This window comes from Schistocerca gregaria, chromosome 4 (assembly GCF_023897955.1).
Source record: "Schistocerca gregaria isolate iqSchGreg1 chromosome 4, iqSchGreg1.2, whole genome shotgun sequence".
Taxonomy (NCBI): Eukaryota; Metazoa; Arthropoda; class Insecta; order Orthoptera; family Acrididae; genus Schistocerca; species Schistocerca gregaria.
Window position 1 is genome coordinate 216,538,657 of NC_064923.1, and position 10,923 is coordinate 216,549,579.

Sequence of the window (10,923 nt, forward strand, 5' to 3'; positions counted from 1 at the left end):
GGTTGCATTTTACCATTTTTTTCCATTCATCTGTAAATGATATTTTTCTACATTGTGGATGTCTAAATTATTAAACGCCGGTCGCGGTGGTCTATCGGTTCTAGGCGCTCAGTCCGGAACCGCGCGACTGCTACGGTCGCAGGTTCGAATCCTGCCTCGGGCATGGATGTGTGTGATGTCCTTAGGTTAGTTAGGTTTAAGTAGTTCTAAGTTCTAGGGGACTGATGACCACAGATGTTAAGTCCCATAGTGCTCAGAGCCAATTATTAAACTGTTGGTTCAGTAATACTGACACCTGTCAGTGCCTGCTTTCTTTGGAATAGGAATTATTACATTCATCATAAGGCCGGAGAGAGTTTCTCCTGTTACTAACAGCAGTTAGTATAGTTTTATCATGGCTGGCTCTTCCAAGGTTTTCAGTAATTTGGAGGGTACATCATCTGCTTCAGGCGCTTTTTTTCAACTTAGGTCTGTAAGATTCTTTTTGTAGTATCTTAGTTTCCATTTCATTTTTATCTATGTCCTGTTACACTACCTTGGAGTGTGTTTCTCTTGTGGAAACCCTATACATATTCCTTACACATTTTAGCCGTCCTTCCTTTGCTTGGTACTGGCTTGCCATTGTAGCTCTTACTATTAGTAAAGGAACTTCCCTTTTCATATTTCCTATAGTCCTTTGTGCTTCTACAGCCTCAAATTTGTCCTCCAGCGATTCCCATTCCATCAGTCTCATTTTGTTTAGGTCTGTATTCGCTTTAGCCTGCCTTGTTTTCTGCATTTACGTATTTTCTCCTTTCATCGTTTAAATTAAGTATCTTGTGTGATACTTGAGGACTTCTATTGGGCCTTGACTTTTTGTGTTTGTGATCCTCTGCTGTCTTCTGCCTTCACTGTTTTGTATCTCGAAGCTACTCACTTTTAAACTTTAAATTTCCTTTGGTTCTTTCAATTAATCCACGTTGCATCTTCTGAATTTCCCATCTCTTTGAAATTTCTTCAGTTTTAATCTGCAATTCATAAACAGTAAATGAGTGTCAGAGACAACATCTGGCCCCTGAAATGTACTGCAGTTTAGAATTGGACTTTGGCATCTTCGCCTTACCACAGTGTAATCTATCTGAAAACTTTCAGCGGCTCCAGGTCTCTGCCAAGTGTACAACCTTCTTTTATTATTCTTAAATCTAGTGTAGCAATGATTAAACCGTGCTCTGCACTGAATTCCACCAGATAATGTCCTCTTTCACTCCTTTACCCCATTCCACATTGTTCTATTGAAGGGGATGTTGACTATGATAATGCAGTCAATAAGCTGCCCACAGTAGCTTAGGTACATTTCTTTCTCTCTCTCTCTCTCTCTCTCTCTCTCTCTCTCTCTCTCTCTCTCTCTTCCCCCCCCCCCCCCCCCCCCCCCCCCACTTTTTTTTTTTTTTTAATTACCAGTTATTAGATTATCTGCTCCCTGGTTATAAATCATATTCTTCCCCCCATGAGCTTCCTTAATGCACAGTTTGTATAACTCCAATCCATCAGTCTTCATTAATCAATCGTGTAACATACCTATCCAATGAAAGGATCAACCGTTTCATGCTCTGACCTATAGAGTGCCACTTTTCTTTCTCCTAATGACAACATCGTCCTTGGTAGTCCCTGCCCACAGTTCCAAATGTGGGAATATTTTACCCAAGAGGATGCCATCCTCATTAATCCAGATATTAGACCTGTATGTCATTGGGAAATATAAATGACTGTAGTGTCCCTTTGCTTTCAGCCAACCACATGCCCACCTATATGGCAAGGCCATGTTGGCTAATGTCATTCAGTCATTCAGGTTGTTGCCCTGCTCCTGTTGATATGGCTGCGCGTGCACACACACACACACACACACACACACACACACACACACACACACAGCAAGCCCCTGGGGGGGGGGGGGTTAAGGAGAGAAGTTAAAAGACTGAGGGTGCATTGGTGGAATAGAGGGCTGTGCAGTGCTGGAATGGGAACGGGGGAGGAGCTTGATGGGTAAGGACAATGACTAACAAAGGTCGAGGCCAGAAGGGTTACTGTAATGTAGAATATATTGCAGGGACAGTTTCCACCTACGTAATTCAAAAAAGGTTGTGAAGCAGTCTTAGAAATGAAGAATGTCATGTTAGGTGGCATGCTCAGCAGTGGGGTGGTCTAGTTGTTTCTTGGCCGCAGTTTTTCGGTGGTCATGCGGACAGACAGCTTATTGGTTGTCATACCCATGTAGAATGCAGCACATTAGTTGTAGCATAACTTGTAGAACACATGACTGGTTTCACAGGTAGCCCTGCCTTTGATGGGATAGATGCTTGTGACCAGTGGTGGTGGGAGTAGTATGGGACAGGTCAAGCGTCTAGGTCGTATTACAGGGATATGAGCCATGAGGCAAAAGGTTGGGAGCAGGGGTTTGTAGGGATGGACGAGAATATTGTGTAGGTTTGGTGGGCTGGCAGAACACTCCAGTGGGAAAGGGGTGGGTGGAGGATAGTGGGTAGGACATTTCTCATTTCAGCGAATGAAGAGAGGTTGTCGAAACTCTGCGAAATCCTGGTGGAGAATATGATTCAGTTGCTGCAATCCTGGGTGGTACTGAGTCACAAGGGGAATGCTCCTCTATGGTCGGACGGTGGGACTTTGGGAGGTGGTGGTTGAAGTGATAAGGCACAGGAGACAAACTGCTATTTGCTGACTTTTTTCTTCTGTGAGCACTGTTTTATTAATGATGTCTTGTCTGGAAGAAATATTGTTTCCACTGTATAATAAAGTCATGTGCTGTTAGCTGCAGGCCAGCCAGTGTGGCTGAGGCGCTTCAGTCTGGAACCGCGCGACTGCTACGGTCGCAGGTTCGAATCCTGCCTCGGGCATGGATGTTCGTGATGTCCTTAGGTTAGTTAGGTTTAAGTAGTTCTAAGTTGTAAGGGACTGACGACCTCAGATGCTAAGTCTCAAAGTGCTCAGAGCCATTTGAATGTATTGGCTACATCACAAGAAGTAAACATTACCAGTTTTTAGGTGGAAACTGTCCCTGCAATATATTCTACATTACAGTAACCCTTCTGGCCTCGACCTTTGTTAGTCATTGTCCTTACCCATCAAGCTCCTCCCCCGTTCCCATTCCAGTACTGCACCCCTCAGGGGCTTGCTGTGTGTGTGTGTGTGTGTGTGTGTGTGTGTGTGTGTGTGTGTGTGCGCGCGCGCGCGCGCGCCCGTGCTCGCACTATTTTCAAAGAAGGCCTTGTTGGCCGAAAGCTCACTTTCTGACAGCCTTTTTGTTGTGCCTATCTTTCTCATGCATGAAATATTCTCATGCTTTCAGCCAAGTAAGATGCAATTGGGCACATACTCAAAAGTATTTCTTCTTGAATAACATGTAGCTTAGGTCATTGAATCACAGAGATTTGGCTTTTTTTTACATTTTTTCGCGGTAATTCATGGTTCTTGGTAGTTTACTGATGCTGGTATGTGTGGTATTTTATCATTTGTGATGGTGCTATACCCAATTTTGCTTTCTTCTTTTGTGTATCTTTTAGTAGCTGAAGATGTAAACATCATGTTAATAATTACGTGCAGCTGATTGTTGTATAATTAATCTTTTCATCATGCACCCAGCCAGCTCACTGAATATAAAGAAACCAACAGAAAAATGCTCCTATCAGAGCAAAAAAGGGATGAATATACTCCTGTTTAAACAACTGCCTCATTCTGCCTTCCTAAGCACCTTTAAAAATATTCCCAAAAATTTTGTCTTGCAAACATATTCATGCTCTTTTTTGACATGCAGCTCACCTCTGTGTCACCCACTAGTCGATTGCTGTAAGTTGCTTATACCCATCCTGTCCCACATCCCCATTCTCACTCACTTATTTAGCCCAGCTCATTGTCATTATCTAGTGCTCTCTCTCTCTCTCTCTCTCTCTCTCTCTCTCTCTCTCTCTGTAAATGTCTCCTCTCACAGCCACAGTCTCCTTTGTTCTGTCCTATTACTACTGTCTCCTCTCACTTGACACTTGTCTTGACCTTGCTGTCGTCTCTTACTGCTACTGTCGTATTCATTCCTTCCCACTGCTACTGTCTCTTTCTCACTGTCATTGTCTTCCTTTTTGTCATTGTCATAGACTCTGTCTCTCATTATCAGTGGCTCTCACCCACATCAACTTTCTCCTTCTCTTTATTCCTCTCCTTGGCAACAGCTAATTCGCTCTTTTCCTAGCATTGTTTCATCAATGTCAACTGTGTTCTGGTTCCACTGTGTCCCTTTCTTTCTTTCTCACTGTCACTTTCTCCTTTGCTCTTTCTGTACCACAACCACTATCTACTATCGTCCAGTATTTATTAATTTTCTGCCTCTTTCCCTCTGCCACTCTCTCCTCTCTCAGCATAAAAAAACATGAATATGTTCACATGCCAAATTTTTGGGAAAATATTTATAGGTGGTGAGGAAGTTACAATGGGGCGGCTGGTACCACACTTTTCAATCAGTATTTTAATAAACAGAAACATATTCGCCTTTATGTGCTCCTATAGGAGCATTTTTCTGCCAGCTCCATTCTTTTCCCTGCCCAGTGCAGAGCATGTCACTCATATGCGAATGATTGTATGGGTCAGTAAAATTCTGATAGTTTACTTATATGACAGTGAAATAATACAAAACTAATTTTACACCACAGACTGGATTTTACATTAGTTTAATGTTTAACATTGGATTTTACATGCACAAAAATTTTGTGCGTGTTTCAGTATTACAATGTGGGGCTCCGAGAATCCTTCCCATGATAATGGCGAAGCACTTAAATGGTATTTTCCCATGCTGTGTCACTTTGTAATCAATGTTTTTGCCTCTCAGCAGATTTTTATGTGCGTATTTTACGTGTGCAAGTAGAATAACATTGAACCTCTCTGTCTGGCAAACAGATAAAGATACCAAGAAAATTTTCGAGTTTGTTCGACATTAGGATTGTGGCAATATATATTAAAAATTTCAGCCATTTGCTGTGCATAGCTTTCTTATAATCCACTGCACGGTTTTGGTATGGAAGAATTGTGAACTTTTCTTCTTCTTTTTCTTCTCTTTTTTTTTTGGGGGGGGGGGGGGGGGGGGGGGAGGGAGGGGGGTTGTGCGGTAAGGAACTGCCCTTGAACTAATTTTACTTCCATAAGCCCCTTAAGGTCCACAATGAGGGTGTATATGACCCGGGAGATCCGGGAATTTTTTCAACTGGGAAAAACCCATGGATTTTTTCGAATTCCGGGAATTTTTCATTGTTTTAGTTTTCAGTTAAATTTTTGTAATTTTGACTGGTAAGTACCGATTCTCTAACAAAGTGTATTGCTGTATCCCGCTACTGCAGAATAATGCTTCAACAACAAAACATAAACAAGAGAAAAAAAGAAAATAACTCAAATTGCAAAGGAAATGCACCATATACGACGACGACACACAGTCCTGCTGAAAGCGTCTGCCAACAGCAAAATGTGTCAAAGACTGTAGGAAGACTGTGCAATGCTTCATAACAAAAATTGCCTCCAATGAGCATGAAGTCACAACTGTTTACGTTAGATTCATTTTAAAGTTATGAGCGGGCTCGTACTCATGCGCAGTTGAGTCACGTTTGAGTTGTAAATTCTCCCGCTTCTGGCTACAGGAATGTGGCTGTTGACTGTGCAAGCAGTCACAGCAATCAACTAGATGCTACTGGGAAAAGGGGGTGCCAAATTGATATACTTGAGGGGAAAAAAACTTGTTTCACAAAGCGCCTAGCATCCAGCCCACGTTTGTCTATTGATTATTCGTATGATTTTGAAACACTTCCCTGTTAGGTTTTGAACATTTGTGAACACATTTTAAGTTGATTTTTGAATGCATGATGTCTCTGTCAGGAGAATCCTCATCGCATCTAGAAATAAACTTTCCGCAGACAAAAGGGGACGGGGCTATATGAGCTGAGCGGAGTAAAGCCGATCGCTGTCTGGTTATGGGTTTGCGAATGATCAGCGTTGTTATAATTACTAGCAAAATCTATAGATTCAGACTACCAGAATGGAAGTAAACAACTGACAGGAATAACAGGGGAGAAAGATTCTCAGTGTATCCAAGAAAATGAAATTTTGACAGAAAATTTTTGACCAAACCCCTATACTAGTAAGGACCAATTGTACAGTCCCCGGCTAGCAGCCGCTTAAGTTCTATTTTGGAAGTAAAGTGGAAAACGTGTTGTACGAACACGTAATAGCTCCTAACCGGAAAATAATTGCGGGATAACTAAACCTGTGATTCTGTCAGTGTTAGTGAACTTAATCGTTGAACAAATTTTGACAATGGCAGGAATAGCTACAGAGTTGGTGATGACAAGATTGTTTGTTAGAACAAGGAAGGAGAAGAAACAGTGACATCACACAAATTATGGAAGAATAAGACGATTACAAACTTATATAAAAATTTCGTAATATTACTTTTCGATCTCATGTTTGAGAAACTGGTGGATACGAATGAAATGCGAAACTGTTTCCTAACATAAAACATTTTGCTTGTAGTAGGCCTCATAGGCATTTGATATTGGTCCTTCGTGAATTATATTCTGTATTGTTAGAAACAGTCTCTTTTATTTGGTGTGTGTTTCAAAATTGCTGCAATATTAGAAAGGCCTATTTTGTTTTATCTAGCAGACAGTGACAAAATAGACATAATCAGATCGAGAAACCACACCGCTCTTGAGTATTATTTGTGTTAATAGCTTTTTCAGTATTAGATATCAACATTTCTATTTTTCATGTTGCAAAACGTTTGACGAACTTTGATGAGGTAACAGATTCTTCCGCAGAAAGGAACGCACACCATGTAAAGCTGTAGTAAGATTAGAAAGAAAAAAGTGCTAGGAGCTAAGGATTGAAGAAATGTGTACTTTCTTGCTTATCTCTTGTCTTTATTGGTTTTATGTAGCCTATATTTAATTTTATATCACACAAAACAGCAAGTTATTAACTAATAGGCAATAAAGAGTGCAAATTTTCTTAAGTGTTCTTGTTCTCCCGATTGCAAATAATCCTATCCGCTATTAATTGTGGGGGGGGGTTTTTTTAAAAAAAAAAAAAAAAGAGAGAGAGAGGAGCAGGCTGTCAAACCAGCCGAATGGGAGCTGGGGAGGCACTACAGGACATTTCAATTTCCACTGTCCTGAATATAGTTTGATAGCATCGATTACAAAATATACACGTTTCATTTCCACGGAGTGAAATACAGTGATGTGCGGTAGGAGAATGCTTTATGAAGAGGCGTGGCCCTGCACTTTGGCACACTGAAGACCAAATAATATGTCTTAACATTTCCTTGAACACATATGTCTTATGTTTCAGACTTTTCAGAAATATGTGTGCTACAAGATGAACATATTTTTGAAAATTTGATTTTTTTAGTATTGACCCAGTAAGCAAATGTCGTAGATACAGGGCTGATGCACAGAGCAGTCTGAGTTATAGTGGGTAGTCTCCATGTGACCCATGTTTACATTTAGTGATTTTGCTGCTTCCCCCTCGTTTACTCTCACGTGAAATGAAAACAAACCGGATATCTGTGGCCTGAAGCTATCAAGTGAATTAAAATGCATTCAGATCATTAGGGAAGGCAAAAATATGTCATTAGTTTCAGATTTTATTTTAAAATTTACATCCCGAAAACCACACTGAAAAGCTTTATATCAGGTCGAGGTCTACTTCATTGGGAATCTGGACATACGAATGTGCACTTTAAATGTGCACATTTTAGTATGATTCACAAAATTCTGATGCTCTTGGAGTATCCTCTGATGTGTTGTTTCTTTTATGACATATTGTTTGATCTTTTAATATTTTACACGTATGTACATATGGGCTTCCTACGTCATGATAGGTGCACAAGTGCGGTGTTGCCTGTTATTTGTACTCTCTGGCAACTGCTGAAAAGAACCTATTTGTAACAGTTCGTGGGGAAAATATTGCAAATGGTGATTTGAAAAGCGTTACTTTCAAAGTAAATATCCTTTTACGCAAGTTGAACTATGTGCGAGAATGAATTTATTAAACCACAGAGCATTTGACTGTCATTTAAAAATCAACTCTTTGATGACGAACCATTTAGAAGAATTTTGAACCCTGAAGATCAGACATTTATGTCATTATTAAAAATTTTACTGGCACATTTATATTAATTTAAACTATTAACTTTCCATGCGTTGTTCGTGCTACTCAACAGTGATGTTGCTGTTGACTGGCTACATCATGTGTCCTATGCTTTGAATATCCGCTGCCATCGGCTGGTGAGATCATGTGACATGAGCTATGAGTGGCTTACATATGCGCATCGCAATCTCGATTTCAATAATTCGGAAAGTAACATTTGGTGTTTAGTGGAATTCCAATGCATACTTTCATAATACGAAACGCAGTGTAGATGTTGCTGCACATCAAAGATATTTCCAAAATGTGTCTTTTTCCCTGAGTTTTGTTTTCTAAAGTGCTGGGAAATTCTACCCCCGTGTATAACACCATAACCATTCAAAGGATTGATAAGGGAAAATATACGGTCACTTAACACGGAAAACGCGTGTTTTCATTCCGGAGAAAGTGTATTTTTAACCGGGAAAAATTTGGAAATTTGTTTTCCTTGTCCTCATATGCACCCTGACAGTAGGCCACACCAAATGAAAAAAGTAGCATGCATACCAGAACACAGCTGGGGCATTACTTCTGTTACAGACAAACTGAACAAATGATCTAGCCTTTGTGCCTCGTGTTTGTGGCATAATGTAATTGGCCATTTTTGAAACTGATGTCTCATTCGTACGTGAGAACTCTGATTCTGGTACAATTTAAAAATAAATTGCATTTAGCAAGCATTGAAATGGAGTATGATTTGCCTGGCTGCATGCTCGGTGACCGGGCAGTGAACTTTATTCAGGGCCATAGTTTGGTTGTGATTGTTCATTCTGACGGAAAATTGATTGGTTGTCATATTGTCATAAAGAGTTGTGCAGTGATTTGCAGCAGTGTTGGTACATGACATGGCTATTTACATAGGTGGGCCTGTCACTGATGGCTTAGGATAAGCTCCTGACAGGACTGGAATAGGAAGTGCTGGCTGGGTGTATTGGGCAGGTCTTGCGCCTGGTTGTTCTACAGGTTTGTGATCCCTGTGGCCAGGGCTTGGGAGCGGAATTGGCATATGGATGTACTAGGATGTTGTGAAGATTGGGCAGGCCATGGGACACCACTTTCGTTCGGAGGGATGGGAAGGAAGTTAGGTAGGATGTCCTCCATTTCAGGGCACAATGCTAGGTAATCAAACCCCAGTCCTGGCAAAGGATAAGGTTCAGTTGTTCTAATTGAGGTTTATGTTAGGTTATGAGGGTGGCACTCTTTTTCTTGGAGAACCTTGACTAATCTTAGCTTTTACTTATAAAATTGCAGTTTCACGAAATGCATAGAGCACTCCAGTTGTATATTTGGTCTCGTTGTCGACGTGGCTGTATTTTAATAACAAAAGCAAAAAAAATTCTATGCTACAATTGAAACTGTTTGTTCTAGCAATATTCCAACAGTACTATTTGAAAACTAAATGATATCTACTTACAGATATTATTTAGTTCATTCAGAATCTATTTATGGTTCAGTAAGTGTGAGAATTTTAATTAGAGTCCATCTGTTTGAATCAAATAATATTTGTAGTATGTTGCAGAATTCTTCTTTAAGCAGTATTTCTGGCTTCTAAGTGTTGGATTATTCCCCTTAACTGATGAACAATTCTTTTGTTTCAGCCTGAATTTTACCAGGTTTGTCACACAAAAGCAGCTTATGAAGAATATGGGCCAAGTATATGTCGCCACAATCCAGTTTTTGGAACTATGACATAAATAATGCACAAACATTTTTAACAGAGATAATTATTTGAAAAGCAGCAGTACGATAAAGGTGAATTTATTATTGGAACAGTGAACTCGAGTTATTCTTAATTGACAGCCAAATCCAGTTTAATTATGTGGATTGCTTATTCATTGTGAACTTGAAGATTTATTTTGGCCTACTTGATACTGTCTGTTCCTGTCACTAATTGTAAGGATGTGTAATTCAAAACAAAGAGGATTTTGTTTTTTGTATTTAAGTATGTTGATTGATTTCAAAGTTTTGTACTCATATGCATGGAAATGCTATTGTAAAAACAAAAAAAGCTACTACTATGAAAAAAAAGTTGCTTTTTTTATAATCCTCCAGGTTTTTATTATTTACAAGATAGCTCGCATTTTTGCTTTTATAGGTCTTGCTCATGTGTCATCAACAACTTTTACTTTTTGTATAGTGTATGTAATTGTGTTTATAATATTCCAAACAATTCTGTTGCTTGTTGAAATTTTTGTTCAGCGAAAGAAGTGTTATGGAGGGATCTGATGCATTTACTTTCCAGGACAGACGGCTGAAGTAAATGAGAAATGTTTATACAAAACTTAAAAGCATTCCTTAAAGATGTCATATCATAATGTTGTTGAAACATATAGGGAGAAAATGTAATTTATTCTTTGTCACAGCACGAGATACAGAATTATAAACACGTTGTTAAAACCAGGAAATGTTTCCTTTTTTCAGGTGAAGTAAAATAATAAATATGAGTTTCATGTTTGGTGAGCAGTTGCAGTTATATCTAATTTACTTTCTTGCTAAATACTTTGAACAGTTAAAAAAAATCTATTGAGAATACTATAATACTTGGAAGCCTTTGCATCTCCTCTCAGCTCATTAATCTCAATATGGGTAATAAACCCCTTGAATTGATAATTGAAGGAAATATGTCAATATCAAGTGGGGCCCCACAGTCCTCAATCACAGATCTATATTACGGTGTAACCTGCATAATGTATGGTCGCAGTAATGCAT

General features: G+C 39.5%; 1 protein-coding gene across 1 annotated transcript in view; it reads left to right on the forward strand.

Annotated features, from left to right (window-relative positions):
- LOC126267088 (actin-related protein 3) overlaps positions 1-10,687 on the forward strand; it is a 99,795-nt gene extending 89,108 nt beyond the window's left edge. Inside the window, exon 8 of the mRNA XM_049971956.1 lies at positions 9,813-10,687. Coding sequence (XP_049827913.1) covers positions 9,813-9,908 — 96 coding nt within the window. The 3' untranslated portion in view covers positions 9,909-10,687. The remainder of the gene's footprint in view (positions 1-9,812) is intronic.
- Positions 10,688-10,923: the final 236 nt, after the last annotated feature.